The sequence below is a fragment of the Heterocephalus glaber genome, unplaced genomic scaffold (genome assembly GCF_053883595.1).
Source record: "Heterocephalus glaber isolate CG9 unplaced genomic scaffold, H.glaber_assembly_v1.0 deba00001600, whole genome shotgun sequence".
NCBI lineage: Eukaryota > Metazoa > Chordata > Mammalia > Rodentia > Bathyergidae > Heterocephalus > Heterocephalus glaber.
This window is the reverse complement of record NW_028258372.1, coordinates 7,580,678-7,600,181: the sequence shown is the minus strand read 5'-3', so window position 1 is coordinate 7,600,181 and position 19,504 is coordinate 7,580,678. Positions and strand designations below refer to the sequence as shown.

Genomic DNA, 19,504 nt, shown 5'->3' with positions numbered 1-19,504 from the left:
TGATTTGTTTAAATTTCAAATGAAAACTCAATTTCTCAAAATGTTTACCTCTATTTAGAGATACAAGCTTCCAAATTGGTGAACAATCACGGTATGGGGGTGGGGGGGCCCCAGAGGGCATGGAAGCTCCACAAACGCCCCTCCTGCCATGCCTTCCCCATACAGAACAGTACTTCTCTTCCGTTTGGCTATTCCTGATTCCTACATTGTCTCCTTCAAAATAAAGCGGTAATAATGGACCCAAACCTTTACAACAAAAATTTTCTTCTTTTTATAAAGAAATATTTGAAACTACATAACAAAAATGGTTGCTGCTTTCTGTCTAATGAAAGCCAAGGACCATCTAAAGCACACAGAGGATCCACAGATAAAGAAGCAATTCAGTTAATGTATCAAATTCTGTCTCTAATATGCTAGAGTAGATTCATATTCAACTGTTCACATTCCAGAGGCTGATAAATGGTCAACCTTAGAGTAGGATAAACAAAAATGGAGAGAGAAACTATTAAGCAGAGTGAAAGCCCTTCTGTGCAAAGAAAGCAAACCTAAAATTTTGTTCTTTCTTTCCAACATTTTCTGGATTTTTCAAAATAAAAACTTGAGACTCAAACACAGTTTGAGCCATATGCAGAGAATTTTAGAAAGAAAATAAAACCTACCAGGTGTGGTGGCACGTGCCTATAATCCCAGCACTTGGGAGGCTGAGGCAGGAAGACTGCAGGGAGTTCAAGGCCAGCCTAGGCTACAACAGTGAGTTCAAGGCCATCCTGAACTACATAGTGAGGCTGTCTTAAAAAAAAGTTAAAATTTTTTAAAATTTAAAAATAAAAAACCTGACTTTTTAAATTATTTTAAAAATTAATATAACTTTACCAGAAAATTCTTAGTGAGCACTACAGTTTTTTAAAAAATTTAAGTGATTCAAATCATCTGTGAAAAAAATAATATTCTCTCACAAAAATCATCCGTATATGTGAGAACTGAAATGTAACTTAGAAACCCTGCTGTAAAGGAAATACTATTAACGCTGGGGCAAAAATTCCTTTGTCATTTCCAAGTACGAGTTATATTATATCATTTCCTTTTAACTCCATTTTTTTTAAATAGGATGAGGTTGTATTTTTTGGCATCGTACACTACTATAAATATTTCTTCCTAATTCTAAGTAACTATTTTAAACAATAGGTACACATTTGCTAGGCACTCTGGTTAGTATCTGCTTTTAAGTTATTTTGATTCTTAGTAAAAGCATTAAATCTTAAAATTCAAATGATTACTCATTTATGATGTAAGTATTTTAGGGCTGGGGATGTAGCACAGTGGTAGAGTGTTTGCCAGCATGCACTAAGGTCTGGCACAGCAGGGTAAAGAGAAATAAAGAAATGTTAGGACGACCTAAGTACATTATTTATGGCTTCACATCTTAAATGTGCAAACTAAACATAAATTTCAAAGTATGCAATAACCAACAAAATATTCAGTGATCACAACAATCTGGAAAGTAGAATACTAACCTTGAGCAACAGGATTGTCAACTAATTAAGTGACTTCTGGTGTAAGGAAACAAAGTATTGCATTGTGATTTTCATTACACATCTCAGTGTAAATAGTCTTGATGTTCAAATTAAATGGTTATCCACTGAAAACCTGATTCAAGAATAGTTAGAAAGCTAATTTTGCCATTCAGTTCTATAGCTCAGCAATTCCTTGAAAATAGCTTCTCTTTACTCTAAGCAAAAATGAGGGGGATAGTTGGTTCATCAGATTTCAAAGCTTTCTCTATGAAAAGTTAAAATTTATTATAAGAGGGCCGGGGATTTAGCTCGGCGGTTCTGCCGCTTGCCTCACAAGCACAAGGACCTAAGTTCGATCCCTGGTACCAAAAAAAACCCAACTAAAATTTATTATAAGAATTCTCTTTAATACTAAGGAATTTTTTTGCATTTACAAGGCAAAGATCAACTTGGATTTCAGTTTGAGCAATTGAGTGCTGCTAATATAGAGCTACCTTTGTTGTTGCTACTATTGTATTTGTGGTACTTAGGACTGAATTCAGGACTTTTGCACTAAGCAACATCCCCAGATCTAAACTGCCCAGGCTGGGGTGGAAGTTGCAATCCTAGCCTACCAAAGTACTGGGATTACAGGTGTGCACCACACCTGGCCTTTGCAGTTGTATATATTCATTCATCTCAGGTTAAAGAAGTCTCTCCCAAATCCTCTGAGCTTGATGCAAAGCTGTCATTCTGGTTTCTTCCTTCACCATTACCCTAGGAAATCCTTTCTTCTCTTTCCTATATTGAATCTCCTGCTTCCCTCCTATATCCTATACAGTACTTCTTCATCTTAACTTACTCCTTTTGACATGTAGCAGGAAGCAGGACAATCAATTCATCCCAGTCTGACTGCTTTTAGCACCAAAAGTTCCATACCTCAGGAAAACTCCTTAGTCACAGGTAAACCAAGCTGACTGGTTAACCCTATTTGGAGAGGTTGCAGAACATAATTTTTTCTGGAAGACCTGCATGTCTAAAAATATCCTTTTCCACTTTCATACTTGATTGAGAATTTGATTAGGTATAGAATTTGGGTTTGAAAATCATTTTCCTTCAATACACTGTTTTAGCTTCTTTCTAGTATTGTTGCTGAGAAAAACAGGCTTTCTGGTTCCTGACCCTTTGTTTTGTTTTGTTTCATTTTGTTTTGTTTTGTCGGTGTCTTCCTTATCCCCCAAAGTTCTGAGAATTCTGCAAAGTACTAATTGTGAATTTTAATGTGAATCAACTATCATCCATTATGCTAGGTATCTAGTATGCACCCCTTTCATTTAAAAACTTGCGTCCTTCAGTTTCTGAATGTTTTTCTACTATTATTTTATTGACAATTTCTTCCCCTCTGTTCTCTCTACTGGAATTCTGCTTAGACTTTCTACTATTCTGATTATTCAAATGTATCCTCTAGTTTAATTGCCCTCTAGTTTTATCCTTCCAAATTTATCCTCTAGTTTTATCTCTTTTCTACCTCTGCATTTTTTGTCTATGAAATTTTTTTCACCTTTCTCTTCAAATTCTTGTATGAAGGTTTTCATTTTACCAATCAAATTCTTAATTTCAAAGAACTTTTTTCATTCTCTTTCATCCCTTTTTATGGCATCTTGATTTTATTCACAGTTGTAGTATTTTACCTCTAAAACTATGAAGAGTAGTATTATGTTTTTGGGTTTTTTAAGTTATGCCTTCCCAGCACTCTATTTCATACAAGTTACTTTTTTTCTGCTTTTTTTGGGGGGGGGGTGCTTAAACATTATAGGCTTTCCTCAGATGTCTGGCACTTCTTGGTTTTCTATTCACATTTAATTATGAAAAAATGAAAAGATCTGAAGCTCTGAATCCTTGGGTGAAGCCCACCGATAATGAATTTCACAGTGTGACTGGCTTAGTCCTTTACTGAGGAACCCTTGATAATGGCATCTTCAGGTCTTTCTTTCTGAGTTGGTCAGATTCTTCAGAAGACTCTTGTAAGAAATCTCTCTTTGTAAGAAAGACCTAGTTGCCAGCATGCCGGGAGCCAAACAGAAGTAAATAAACATTTCTCTATTCTCCTAATTTCCAGTATGAAATGTCTAACCCTACCCTATTATGTCTGATGTCATTCAACCCAGAACACTATTATTTTACCAAGACTAAACATACAATCTTTGAGAAGAACAAAGTAGTCTGGTGACACAGACAAAGGGAGGGCTCTAAGTTCTTACTGCTTCTAGAACAGTTACAATTAATTCTCCATATTTTAGCTCTGCCTGGATCTCAACTTCCAGAGGTTCCTCAAGACACCAATTTCTAAAACTTCTGAGGATTCTGCCAAGTAAACTGGATAGGTCCTCAACTTTCACCATTGCTAACTTAGGATTTGAATTTCTCAGATCTCCTAAGTCATTATCATTAATTTGCTTTTCAGCTTCCAAAATATCAGTGCTGTCTCTTCTCTTGTCCTTCTTATCCTTGAATGTTTATGACTTTTTCAAAAATTTCTTTACCATAGACTTAGTGGGGCTGCAGAGGGAATAAAATTATATTCATATGATCGATTCATCACCAAACTCTAAAGTTTATGCTGGACACTGTGCAACTGAGGTCAAACACAGAAAATGTAAGAAAATTATAACTTTAAAAATTAGAAGTTTGCATTTTACCTTAGTCCTTACCCTCTTCCTCACCTCACTCCAGTAAGTACTAACAAGGGAGACTGTAAACATCACTGAAGAAACAACTTTGAATTCTTATTTGTCAATTAGAAAGTTAATTTTTTAAAAGGAAAAAATCACTTTTGAAACAAAACAAGGTAAATCAAAAAGGAAACAAGTCCCCAGCATAAAAAAACTGAGTTTCAAGCAATGCTCCATGATCAGTTACATTGCTTCTAGCCTTGGGTATAACAAGTATAGTATAATGGTATTAATTCATTCAACCAACATTACTATGTATCTGCTATGTACCATGCACTTACCAGGACAAGCACAGGAGTAGGGCAAATGAAAGAGGGTTTCCAAAAAAAATTAACCAATATATAGAGTCATGGGATAGTCAGATATGCCTTAATTAGTAATAGTATCAATATTTCATTTCTAGCTGGAGTAAAACCTGAATGTAATGCAAAAGGGCAGCAAAAGAGAATTTGGGGGATAAAGCAACTGCTGAGCACCTTAGCTATAACAGTAGTCACATGACTCTGCACTTGCTAAAACTCATAGTTGTGTGCCAAAAAGAATATATTTTATTATATTTAATTTTTGGAATAATTTTTTTAAAGTTTAAAGGTTGGTGGAAATATAAATAAAATTACACACATGGAGATATACATATATATACATACATAAGTATACGGTCGCGCATCACTTAATGACATTTCAGCCAACAACAAACCACATACACAATGGTGGTCCCATGAGATTATATTGCCTAGGAACATCCTTGGCATCTTAGTTTTATAGGACCACTCCATGATGCTCACACAACAAAATCGCCTAACAACTCATTTCTCAGACCATGTCCCATCATTAAGTGAGGTGCGTATGAATTAGACAAATAGCCATTGCCTTTCCCTTCCTGAAAAATTCTGCCCTAAAATCATTAGGAGTAGCAGATCAAAGTACACAAGAGGAGAAACAAGTGATGCTGGCCCAGAGCTGGAAGCTGAGCTGGATGAAAGGCCTGTGTGTATTGCCACCAAGAATGTCAAGCCTGAGAAGCATGAAAAGAACATTCATGGAACAGTTCAGCAGAAGCCTAGTGGTGATAGAGATTGAACACGTTGAGGAGCACATCTCTAGTGGGAAAGGAACAGTGACCTGGCATACAGAGTGAACACTCAAGTGGGGTGAAGTACCAGCTAGACAGATAAGGGTAAACAGGTTGTCTGAATGAGGGAGAGGGTAGCCACATTGACAAGAGGTCAATTTTACACTGAGGGACTGATCATGTAAGTAAATATATTAAGGATAATGGGAGCATGCTTCTCACTGCTGGGAAGGAGAATTATAATATAGAAAAGAAAAAACTCTAGAATTAACCCTGTAGTGTTGGATTGGAATTAGAGGTATTAGTGCAAATTAATTGTCTTTCATATATAATAAGTACAGAAACAAATATCTGTAGAAGTAACACAGTTATAAAATGTAGATATGCATACATGTAAGTGGACAGATGAACAGATAATATAGCTTGATGGATAGGTGAATGGGTGAAGACAGCTATCTCTGTTCACCAGTATAGCTTATGAGCAACAACACTGAATAGGAATGAATACACATTTATCCTAGCCCTTAGTTTCTTTAGAACAACTTCCTTTACTAAAGGAACCAAGAATTCTTCGAAAATTGCTGATTCCAAGGCTGGGACAGGGAAGGTACAAAACAAACCTGAACCATCTTATTATACCAGAAAGTGAGAAAATGCTCAAGGGGTCATAGGGATATGTCAAAGCACACAGAAATCTATTTGAAGGGGCTCCTAATGGCCTCAAAATAAATGGTAATGAAGGATCAGAACCCAATTATTAACAAAGAAAACCATATTTAATGAGGACATTATAGTTATATAACTTCAAAATATCTCCCCACGAAATAACTATTAATTATAAAAAGGAAAAAAAGTACTTTTACAAGGGAGAAGTCTAGCAGGAAGCAACTTACTAAGTAACAGGGCAATATGCAATCATGTACCATTTGATAAGATGCAATGAAAAGAACACAGCATCACTTCTGTGATATTCTTGCCAAAGACGTAATATGGAATCTAATCATAAAGAAACAAATCCAAATTGGGGGTTACTGTAAAAGCCACAAAATAACTGACCTTCAAAGCTGTGAAAGTCAAGAAAAACCTAAAAACCTGGCCCAGAATAAATGACACTAGAAAACATGACATCCAGATACTACATAATGCCCAAATGAATCCTTTTGCTAGAAGGATATTACTAGGAAAACTGATGCAACTCAAATGAAACTACATGATTCTAAGGATTTCCATCTCTCATCAATGTTAATTTCTTGATTTTAATAGTTGCCTTGTGGTTCTATAGAAGACAGACAATACATACAAACATACAGGGCGGTTGATGGTTATCAGGTAGGCAACTTAGTTCCAAATGATTCAGGAGAAAAAAAGAACTGTACTGTATTTGCAATTTTTCTGTAAGTTTGAAACTGTTTCAAATCTTTTAAGTTATTTTTTTAAATGGAAGAAGTGATTAGGGAAGTAAACAAGCAGCACACAAAAATTGTGTATATTATGCTAAAGAGTTTAAGAGTCATCCTGAAAGCTTTTAGTAGTCATTGAAAGGTGCTACCACAACTAAAAGATCATGTTATATGTTTCTCATTTTGTATTTGTTTTTGAATTCCTTCTACTAAACAAAGGTCCTAGATGTATAGGATTTACAATATTTTCTGGTTAAAGACAAAAGTAATAATGAAGTTACTTAGCATTTGATGGAAAAGCAAAAGCATGATTAATAAGGACAATAAAATCCAAGAGTGTTAAAATTCATTTATACACATTTAAGATCCAGGAATGTATAAATCCATTTATACATGCTTAATACAGACAAGTAAATGAGCCATACTCATAGATGTAGCATAAAACTAGGATAGCTACAAGGTGCTCCACTTACTGATACTACAAGCAGGTAGGCAAAAGAATACAGTATGAGCATCATCACAACCTCAAGCAATGTGACACAGCAATGGACTCCTGGAAGAAACTGTCACCCTTTATATGCATCAAAAAAGACAGAAATAGAAATTATACTACATTTTCATATATTATTGAGGTTTTAACCATAATCTCTAGGAAAATCTTTGTAAGTATAGAGTATGGAGAAACTCTATGATTTCATATCAGGGGCCGGGGATGTAGCTCAGTGGCACTGCGCCTGCCTCATATCAGTATGTCAGCTTTACCACATACCTGAACTTTTAGTCTGTTTTTAAATATTTCTTAGTTATGATTTTCGGTCAAGGTAAGGTCATAGGTAATTACCAATATAATCTCACAATGGGGCTTTAGTCTCTTCTCCAACCAATTTTTCAAACAATTATTTTTTAAATCTCAGCACAGAATACTTTCTTTTCAGTTTTTTAAGACAGGGTCTCCCTACATATCCCAGGCTGGCTTTGAACTCACTGTGTAGTTCAGGATGTCCTCAAAATTGCCACGATCTTCCTGTCTCAGCCTCTCAAGTGCTGGGATTACTAGTACTTACCACTAAGACTGACTAGCACAGAATACTTTAACAGCATCTGAAGTCAACCTGGGATATTAGTTACCCCTAGTAAAAACACTGATATTAAGGAAAAGACCCTTGCTGTAACAGGACTATACTGCTTTTACAAAACTCACATAAAATCTAATTAGTTCTGTTCTATTTCACAGCTATGACAGTCTCTATCTATACCAATGGTTAGAGAGGCAAGTTGATTAGAAAATAATCAAGCTTTACTGGGAAAAAAAAAAAATCAACAGGTTACAAGGAGCACCTTTGTAAACCAGGAACTGCACATATGTACTCCTAAAAGACACAGATCAAGTCTTACTGGTGTATGTGTGTGTGTGGCCAATTCTGAACTTCACACAACTTAAGAAATATTGTAAGATTGGCTTCTAGGTAATGCAAACAACAGTGCTAAAAATGTTAAATATGAAAAGGAAAAAGGACAGTCATTCAAACCTTCACCTTTGTTTGGACTTCCATGTAAATTGCAACTATATTCAAAAAGCAATGTGGCATCCCAACACTCTGGGAGGCTGAGGCAGAAGGATCATAAATTCCAACCCAGCCTGGGTAACTTAGTGCCTTAGCAAGATCCTGTCTTAAATTGTAAAAAGGACTGGGGATATAGCTCAACATGAAGGCCCTGTACCAGACAATCCCCAGTACCAGAGACACACAGAGAAAAAAGGAAGAGAGACTGAGATAAAGAAACACAAGAGACAGAGACAAAGAAAAGAGAGAAAATCTGATAGAAGAATTGGAGAAAGGCTTTCTATCACATAAGTGGTTTATAGGTTCTGGCACCACCTACAGTTTCCTAGGGTAAGCCTTCATTTCTCAAAGTGGGTCAGCTGTTCCTCATAAAAAGTTTCAAAGCTAAAATGTCTTAGGCAAACTATGTAAAAGAACGTCAAAAAAGGTTTGTGTCTCAGAACTCTTTGAAACTTTTTCTATGATAATGTGCTTTGTAATACCCAAAGAAGTATTCAACAACACTATTTTCCAATCTTACATATACACTGAATCCTTAATTTTCATAGCATTCATTTATATCTCTTGAAATATAATTTAGGAGGGCCAGGGATTTAGCTCAGTGGTGCCACCACTGGCCTTGCAAGCACAAGGTCCTGAGTTCAGTTCCCAGTACCAAGAAAAAAAAAAGAAAGAAAGAAAAAAAAATACAGTTTAGGAAATACTAGTGGACACTGTTAATTTTCTTCATACTTACTGTAAGATTACAACATGCTTCTGTGGATGGTGCATAATTTTTATTCCACAAAAGGACCTAAATGAATAACACATCAATAATGATTTTTAACCTTCTAAGCTGAGGTCTAGCACTCTAGGTTTATAGATTGCAGCTTTATAAATACAAAAATAAGCCAGGTGTGGTGGTACACACTGTAATCCCAGCACTTGAGAGATGGAGGCAGGTGGATCACAGTGAGTTCAAGGCCAACCTGAACTACATACTGAGACCTTGTCTCAAAACAAAAACAAAAACAAAGAAAATGCAACTTCATTGCATAATATTTGTTATTGGTGGTAAAAAGAATAGGCATTAACTTAATATTACCCAAAAATAGCCAGTTAATATCAACAAAATATTCCAATGCAAAATACCTTATCCTAAAAGACTAAATACTGCTTGCATAGTGCAATATAATTTAATAAAATATTGTCAGTAAGACAAGAATATGTTTGTTAACAGAAAAAAAGAACTTCTTTATATTCTTGTAAAAGTACAGCTATACATTTTAATTATACTGTACCCCCAAAAATGCCATTTTAGGGCCCGGGATTTAGCTCAGTGGTGCCACTGCCTGCCTTGCAAGCACAAAGTCCTGAGTTTGATCCCCAGTACCAAAAACAACTGGCATTTTAGTTCTTCATTTATCATATGGGTAGGCAAAAGAGAAAGGACAACAAAATACAACTATAAATCACCAGAAAAGGAAAATTCCTAAACTGGCTTTCACTTTCAGCAAAATAAGGGTTTCTGATGATGACCATTTTTCATAGATGATAAAACAAACTCAATGAGGTTAAGCAACTTCCTAGATCATCCTCCCAATAATAGAATAGTCAAAATCTAAAGTCTCTGCTTCTTCTACTTGTCTTTAAACAATCAAACTGAACTGTTCTCTAATATTATCTGCCACTCTATTAGGGTCACCCCAAACAAAAGTTAATAGTAATCATAGAATTCTAATTGTTCAAATGGTACTGAAATAGCACCAATTATATATGGTTTTGTCCTTAATAAAAATATTTTTCTTGTTTCCTTTAGAGTACATATAAACAGGAGCTGGCACATGAAGCATGTACCTTCACCAATACAATGTTATACACAATAGTGAAGTTCCTATACTAGTCACAAAGTCTTAAACCAACTGCTTAGCTAAAGCATTATTAACTTGGGAGGGGAGGTAGAGCTAGAGGAATAGTACTTAATACTAATAGATTCTAAAATTGCATGAATCCATGAACTTTTTCTCTTTAAACATCAAAAAGTAATGAATGAAATCTTTTCAGAGAGAGAGACTATTGTTTTGCAACATGTTATAATTACAATAACTGAAGCTACAAAAGATAGTGACAATTTCTACATTTAATGTGAATGCCTATACATGAGAAACACATTTAATTAAACAAGAAAATGTCATACATAGACACTTCTCAGTAATTCCAAGGGCTTTAGGAGTTGACAGTGCAGGTTCATTATTCTATTTCATTTTACTTTGTAGAGTATGCTTCTTAGGTGTAATTCTATCAACACTACTTTTATGTTACTTTACCACGATTAAGTTTATCTTCTAGGTCACATGACTTTCACACAGAAAACGAAAGTTTACAACCACTAAGTAAAACATAACTTATTCAAATTTAGGTTCTCTCTCCAAACCACACAGTATCCCAAAGTTTCTCTCAAAATTTCTTTTTGGGCTGGGGATTTAGCTCAGTGGTTCCAAGGCCTGCCTCACAAGCGCAAGGTCCCAAGTTCAATCCCTGGTACCACAAAAAAAATTTCTTTCTAACTCTGATATTCTGGGATTTATAAGGAAAACCATGATCTAATATAGAATGAACATTTCCTAAAGAATATTCTGTGAAACACTCATCCATCCTCCAGATACTCTGCAAAAAGATGATTCTATGATTAGATAAACTTTATAAAGTCTAAAAGAACTGCAATGTTTTTAAAGTTAGAATTTGCGTCGAATAGTTTCCCAAACTTACCTACCTACATAAACCACATACAGACGCGCGCACACACACACACACACACACACACACGCGCGCGCACACACGGAGAGACAGAAAAAGGGAGAGAGGGAAAGAGAAATACCTGAACATTCCATGGATTTACAGAAAACTGGGGAGAACGCTAGATGAAGAAACCCTAGTCCCAAAACAGAAGGACACGGTTGAGGAGGAAGCACTGAGGGCCAAATGGTGGGTCTTTGTGGTCCTGTTGCCATGAAAGCCAAAGCACTGCTTTCCAACAGTGTCAGATAAAGGAACCCTAGATGAGGGAGAAGGGACACCCAATCAAGGGCTAGTCATTCCCTCCCTACTAGTGGAAATTGTGAAGAGAAAGTGTGGAGAAGTTAGCTAAGAGCAACCCTGAAGCTCTCATCGACATCAATGGGGAAGAAAAGGCAATTGCCTGAATCTGAAAAGTGACACCAAATGACAGCCATTCATCCTTATGTCTGGGATAATACACACACAGTGTGGACCATTCGAAAAAATCATTACAGAAAAAACTTCTTGACTCATCAAGACGTAGCTGAGCAATTCATGGTCTTTGATTCTTGAAGTCACAGGCAATTCTGTGAATAAAGAAGACTAAAAAAAAACCTACAGAACTAAAAAATCCTCACCTACATCTATCCTAGAGTTACTATGGAGTGATGGGAAAATATACCAAGAAACTACAATGATTATTTATAGGTCATATGGTTATCTCTCCAAGCTCAATAAGCTTATACACCTCTGACAATTAAAGTTAAAACTCATTAGCCCAAAATCAGAAAAGGAAAGTAGCAAAGAGGAAATGAACCATCAAAGAAAATACAAAGGAGTGAATTCTTCTATTGAGTAAATTCTTCTAAATTAAAAATACCCAATCATTCACAAGTCAGACAAGTAACAACTGAGGAACATAGTAAATTCAAATGGTAAATTCATTCTCTCCATTCACTTTCATTCTGTTCCTCTCCCATTCCACCTCCCCCTATACCCTCTCATCCCCTTTTCCAAGTATCTTGTTCCTCCCTACACTCCTTCCCTTCATTAAATTCTTTATCTATTCCTAATCTCTCATGTATCTTTTTTGAAAGATGTACATCTCTATTTTCACTGTTAAGTAGCTAATATATTATAACTTCACCTACACTAACATATTTCAAACTCTTTTACTTTCTTAATTTTTTTTTTGAGACAGTGTTTCCCTATGTTCATGCTGACCTTGAACTCACTACGTAGCCCAGGCTGGCCTCAAACTCCTGGCAGTCCTCATGCCTCAGCCTTCAAGTGCTAGGATTACAGGTGTGCACCACCACACCCAGCCTCAAACTCTTTTAATTTCAGAGTACAAGAAATATTAGTAAGAAATACTAGAAAACACAAATGTTTTGCATAATGATACTTATTCTTTCTATATATGAGCTCAATATTTTATATTATGATCTATGTAATTCTTTAAATGCTAGTTAAACGAAAACTGATTTAAAAACTTACCACAATCACCAGGATGGAAAACAATGAGCTTAATACACAACATACTGACAATAAGTACCATATGGGAAAAAGTTTTGGAAAAGACTGTTTGACTGCCATGGAATAGTACGATATTTATTATGCCAATTTCAGTTCTTTTACCATAAAACAGCCTGGGCTCACTGTGTAATGGTAATCAAGTCCTAAGATTTACAGGATATTTCATAAAATTTCTAAAATATTATGGTATTTTTACACTGCTGTGGTAAAGTATGTCTTAAATTTCCATACAAAATAATTATATTTTTAAAATTCTTTAAGTGTTAATCCTAACATCCTTTTCACACTCATACAGCAATGGGAGGGATACTGGGGACTGAAACCAAGGACTTTGCACTGAGTTACATCCCCAACTCTTTTTTTTTTAATTTTCTGAGGCAGGTTCTTGCTAAATCACTTAAGTCACCCAGGCTGGACTCTACTTGCAATCCCACTGCCTCAGCCACCATGACTGGCTATAAACCAATATATTTTTTTTAACTGTTGTTCTTCAAAACAATTACTAATCAATCTCTGTAGCTTTTGCAATAACCGGTACCATTTGGCAACAACCTCTAAGTATAACCTGAGAGAAATGGAAGAGAAAGAAATGAAATAATAATAATCACTTTTGAACATGCTCCTACCATGTGCTAGCACTGTTAGATAAAATAACTATTTAACAGAATACCAAGTTACTAGTCAAAAGAAATTAAATGCCCAACCTATATTTCTAAAGACATTTATGGTGATCCTAATTGAGAGCTTACATGAAAATATATGTAATCATCTGTATTCAATGAACATTTTGATAAATTAGTATGATTAATAAATCCTACTCAGGCAAAGCTAACAGTAAGGAGCAACAGATGAAAAAAACAAAGTTTCCTAAAAAAATACTCAGATCAACCATCATCACCTTAATTAACCCACCCATGAAAAAAATGTGAATAAGCTTTAAAAAACTACTCTAATAAAAGGAAAAGTTTATATCACAGTATCTGCCGATGTTTCCTAAAAACAGCTTTATTAATCATACTATTCTCTGGGTATAACATGCATAAAATTTGAGTAAGCTATAAAATTCATTAATTTAACTTACTAAGTATTACAAAGTCAAGTTCAGAAAGCATCAAAAAAGTTATCCACAGATACACAGCCTTGCAAATTTCTTTCATACTGAGCAATATTACAGATTTTTTTTAAAGTAAATTGGCAAAGAATTCCCTAAAATTCCAACTTCTCAATTCAAAGGAACAGCCAATTCAGTCAATATTTAACCCACCAGCAAGTTAGTTCATAATGTAAAAGCTGTTTTTACTTCTACAACTGTAACATATTCTAAAATTATGCTAACAGTAAAACTACTACTTATAAACAAACATACACCATAATCATTTTAACAATTTTAAAAACAAAGAAGACAAAAACATAGTCTTTCAAATCTTACTGGCTATAATTGGAAAACAATACATATTATTAAATTTAAATGTGTTCAATGATATTAAGGTGTATTTCCCCCTTGGGCTAGTGCTCCCTGGCTTAATTCCCACCTCTTACCTCTCTCCTTCTTTATTTATTTCCTCCCTCAAACCATCAGCACAAAAGCAAGGAATGAGTCAAAGAAAAATAACATATTTGACTTTGATCAGTTTTCTTACTGTCATGATAATGTCATGAACAAAATACTAACAATACCAATATAAAAGTGAAACATCATAACAAGGAATAAAATGAATTTGATGGAAATGAAGCAATACAGACAGAATCTCAGTTGACTCCATTTTTAAGAGAAACCTATCAACAGCATAAAAATGAGTATCTAGATGACACTTTCATAATTATAAATATAAAAACAAATATTACATATATAGTGTAATAAACTTAACTATCCTGCTCTCCTGTTGCAATTACTGGGTCTTTTAAATGCTTAAAGACTCAATATTTCGTGAATAATAAAACCAAACTAAAAATGGTATCTGTTAAGGCAAATCTAAATTATCAAATTAAACCTAACAATAATTCTGGTAAATTTCTATCACAGGACACTCCCCCCGCCCCAAAAGTTTTAAAAAATTAAACTGAGGTCAATTCACAACTCAGAAACTTCTTTAACCTAAATTGTCTTTTATATAACATTAGGCAATGAGAATAAAATAGAACATTTCTCCAAAATGCAGTAGTCAATTCACACATGAAGAACAGAAAATCTATTTCAATACTTAAATGAAAAGATAATTATTCTTAACCTAAATTCCTCCAGAGATAGTAAGCATTACTACTTATGATACATCTTAGCTTTTTCATTCTTAACTTTCTTTTCTTATGCTTTACTCAAACTTCTGTGATTGATAAACCCCATATTCAAGACCTCATACTCCATCTTAAAAACACCTGAAGGACGGACAGATGCGGGGGGGGGGGGGGGGGGGCCTGTTTGCATAGATCAGCAGTACAGCACTGCCTAACATGTGCAAGGCCCTGGGTTCCATTTCCAGTACTGCCAAAAAGGAAGAAAAGAAAAACTTGAGCCTTAACAAACCCCTCCCCAGACCTAAAGTATACAAATTAATTCCTTAAAAATTCCATTCTCTTGTTCTCCAAACACTGAAAAACAGTTTGTCGTGCCACATACAGTATCAGACTTCTAAAAACACAAAATGTGAAGGGTACCACTAAAAACTTTACTCCTCAACTGTGACAAATCCCTGGTCTTTTGTTTTGTTTTATGTTTTTCTGAGAAAAACAGGGTCTTGCTATGTAGTCCAGGCTGGCCTTGAACTTACCATGTAGCCCTGGCTGGCATCAAACTTGGAGCCGCTCCTCCTGCCTCAGCCTCCCAAGTGCTGGGATTACAAGCATGGGCCACCACACCAGGATCCGGTCTTAAATTATTTAGAAATATATATATATCTGTATCTCTATCTCAATTATCAGTATTGAGAAATATTTATCTGTATTGCTCTACAACTGAACTATATCCTCTGCCCTTTTTTATTTTTTATTTTGAGACAGAGTTTCACTAAATTGCCCAGGTGGAACTTGAACTTGCAATCCTCCTGCCTCAGCCTCTGTAGGTGCTGGGATTACAGGCTGTACCACTGCACCCAGCTATTAAATTATTTTAAATATATTAACATACTAATATATTAATAAAAATATAATGTACTTGGCCAAGTAATTTTTTGCCTTTCTGGCTTAAGTAAACATATATGTGAACAAAGTGTTTTTATACAGATAGAAGAAACAACATTCTGGAAAATACACTTAATGGAAAAACAAATTATTCTAACAATACAGCAAAATATAGCATAAATTACATAAACTCAACCACAAGTCAATGAAGGATATGGATTTGTATTTTATCATAAATTACTTAAAATTATATTTACCAGTGGTACATTTAAAAAAAGGTCTCTTAGTATTTTGCAAGTAAGAAAGGATATTAAAAGACAATCAGACTATGAAACCATAATCAAAAAATTCAAACCTCAATTCTAAAAGTACCAAACCCTCTTTAATCGTCAAAGAAAACACTACAGAGCTTCTAAATTCATGAAACATAGAATGTAAAACTACATATGCTTTATAAAATATTTTACACATTAAAAAAACATTCCAACAAAGCCAGTAACAAAGTCAAAACTGTCTTGGGAGAGAAATTTCCTGAAAAATGGCTCAGATTTCTTACATTCCCAGTACAACTGTAATAGTCTGTTTTTTAAAAATCATTCCATTCACATTTACATATCTCTTAAAACGTCATGACATCATGTTTCTAGAAACCTACTACTTGCAACTAGGATAAATAAAACTATTATGTATATTTTTGCATCAGTGATTGACCTGAGAAACTAATTCGAAATAAACTTCAAATTTAAAAAAAAAAGAAAAATATATGTATCAGCACTTCATTTTTCACTGCAGAAAACCTTTACCTAGGAACAAAGATAAAGGCTACAAACTTTACAACAAATTAAAATTACTGGTATTCTAGAGTTACAACATACTACATGCAATTGGCCAAAATCCTTCAGAAGTCAATGTTCACTATAGGTCTGGGAGATAAAGTGAGCCCCTGGACGTCATGCTGAGCCTGTGGACAACATCAGGGACTGAAGAACTTCAACCAAGCCTTCAAGCTTGAAAGTCACGAAGAGCTTTTGCTCTTATCACTGATCTTTCCACTACCATAGGTCTTCTTAATCACATCTACATTTAGAAGACTGAACCAAAAATCTACCCAGTTTAGACTGAAATTCGATTTAAAAGAAAACCTGACGTTTAGGCAGGAGCTTCTCCTAAACATTCCCGATCAACTACTGTCAGAGTATTTTTATTTATGTCATTTCATTTTAGGAACGTAACAATTTTTGAAAGGTCCATTTTTTAGCAATTTCCTTTGTCCTATACAGAGATGAAATAAAACCCACTGATCACTGCCTTCAAGATCCTGCTGCCCAAGATAAACACAGATATTTCAGGATCTCCTCCCATTTCAAGACTGATTTCCCAAGTCTAGGAAAGAATGTTTCCACCAACAAACACCTTTCATTGAATGGCTGTCATATTGCTACGGATTAGACAACTGTGAGCAATGATCCATTTAACCTATCCCAGAATTTACTTTAAATCTCTTACTGCTGACCTAAAAACAAGTTCTTTATCAAAAATTGCACAATAGCTAGGCCTTCACATAAAGGCAACAACTGAGTAGTGTGATTTTACTCCTGGGAAAGTATGTATCAAAAACTATGGGGGGGGGGTCTTAAAATAGTTGATGTCCTTTTATTTAAATACATATTTTTTTATTAGAGTCTGCTCATAAGTCTGTAACTACTAAATCATAACGTCCAGCTAAAGATTACGAGTTAAAAAAAATACAAACTTACCCCATTCTAGGTATTCAAGAATGTTCTTCTCTCTTCTCAATGGAGAATTATTGCATTCATCATAAAGACAGATGAGTATATCCAGTAAGGTCTCCACACTGAAGCACTGCCCATTGGTCTGAGCCGGCCCATCCAAAATAAACTGCTCCAACTGCCTCAAACGCACTTCTCCGGACATGTTTGCTTCGATTTCTGCTGGCTTTCTTTTAAACTATTACAACTTTTACTGTAACTATCTGAACCTAAATTTTAAAAGATGTGGTTTTAAAAATAAACCACTTGTTATTCCAACAACTGTCATGCAATACCGGTGCTGAATTAAACATCCAAAACACCAGTAACCTCACTTAAATGAAGCGTCTTCAATTTCACCCATATACATATATCTTGAGGGCAAGTTACCATAAAATATATATATATTTAATACATCTTAAAATAATACAATTGTATATTTAAATAAAATAATTAAAAGTATAACGAACTCAATCTTCTTAAAAAAAAAAAAAAACTCTTCTCCTTCATTCAAAATTCAACTCGTGCAACAAAATCCTGAAACGAATCCGGTTGCATCATTAATGAGTAAAGTCCCCTTTGCATCCGCAATTCACTTCCCGGGAAGAAGGAAAATAGAAAAGAGAGGAAAAAAACAGCATGAATAGGAGGGGGAGGGAAAACCAAAAATTCTGCTGCAAATCCTCCCAACCACCACTTGGATAATGCATCAACGGCAATTTCTCCAGCGGGAAAGGGAGGGGGCGAGGTCCTTGAAGCAGCTTCTCCTTAGCTCAGAGCACGCCAAGTCTTGCCCGGAGGAGGCTTTTCCTTCTGCTCCCGAGGTCTTTCTTTTCAAGGCTTTGCAGTGAGTCCTATTTCCAATGGATTCCGATGGAAACTCTTCATTTTCCTCCCGGCTTCTCCCAGGGGCCTGACCGGCAGCGCGGTCGAGGGTGGGAAGGTGGCTGCGGGAGGCGCGGCACCCGGGCTCCGGGAGCAGCGGCTACTGGGCCGCCCGAGCGCGCTCCATGGCGGTGGTCACTCGTGGGCCGCGCCGCGCCGGGCGGAGAGCGCGGTCTCCCCACACCCGTACCGCGGCCGCCGCACCCGAGGCTCCCGACGCCCGCTGTCGAGGGGGGGGGTGTGCTCTGGTGGATTCAAAGGACACGGTCCTCAGCAGCTGCGGCGGCGGCACGGGCAGCTACTTCTCCCCCTTCTTCACACCCCTGGGTTAAGGGCATCTTTCCCTGGACAGGAGGGAGGCGGCTGAGGTGCAAGAGGAGGGGTCCGTGCCGCCGGTGTGGAGACCAGAGGCTGCCGCAGCCGGCTCCAACCACTCCCTTCCTCTCCCTCCCAGCCTCCCCCGCCTCCCCGCGCCTCTCGCGCTCGCGCCTTGGACTCTGCGAGGCCGCTCAAATCGGCGCCGCACGCAGGCGGAGGCTCGCGGGCGCTACGGATCCAATATGGCGGCCCCGTGGCGCGCCCCCCCGCCACCCGCCCGCGCGCTCACGCCCCCTCTCCCACCCCCGCCTGCCCGCCCGCCCAGCTCGCGCAGAAGCCAGGGGCGCGCCGGGCGGTGTCCCGCTGCCTAGCCGAGCCGAGCGAGGCCCCCGAGTGGGTGGGAGCTGCGGCCCGGGCCTGAGGGGAGGGGTGGAGTGCGGGCAGACTCCAGTCGCGGCGCTGCGGCTGGCGCAGCGCGGAATGCAGGGATACGGGAGGACTGGAGAGGCCAGGGTGGCGAGCGCGTGGAGGCGGGTGAGCCGGCCGGGCCGGGAGCTGCGGCAGAGCGCGAGCGCGAGCGCGGGCGCGGGCAGGTACTGCGCCACTGCTGCCTTGCGCGGTCCGCGGGTGCTCGTGGTTTTTCGGACGTACAGAGGCAAAGCGAGTTTTCTTCCTCGGCCTCAGAGACGCCACCTGTCTGGCACGTTTGCTAAGGGGGGGCCAAAGCTTCCAGTGGGACGGTGCCTCTCGCCGCTCCCAACCTGCCCCCAGATTCGGTCCTGGCACACTCGAGTCATGAATTCTTGGGTGTCTGATTACAGCACTTCTGGTTGTCATTTCCCAGGACAACAACCATAACAGAC

At 37.3% G+C, this 19,504-nt stretch overlaps 1 protein-coding gene across 22 annotated transcripts in view; it reads right to left on the bottom strand.

Annotated features, from left to right (window-relative positions):
• Window positions 1-19,035, bottom strand: part of Cdc42bpa (CDC42 binding protein kinase alpha) — a 277,951-nt gene extending 258,916 nt beyond the window's left edge. For 21 of the 22 annotated variants that reach the window (XM_087194275.1, XM_087194284.1, XM_087194283.1 and 18 more), the window contains exon 1: window positions 17,427-19,035. In XM_087194275.1, coding sequence (XP_087050401.1) covers window positions 17,427-17,604 — 178 coding nt within the window. In that variant the 5' untranslated portion in view covers window positions 17,605-19,035. The remainder of the gene's footprint in view (window positions 1-17,426) is intronic. The other variant, XM_087194291.1, reaches the window with a different exon arrangement.
• Window positions 19,036-19,504: the final 469 nt, after the last annotated feature.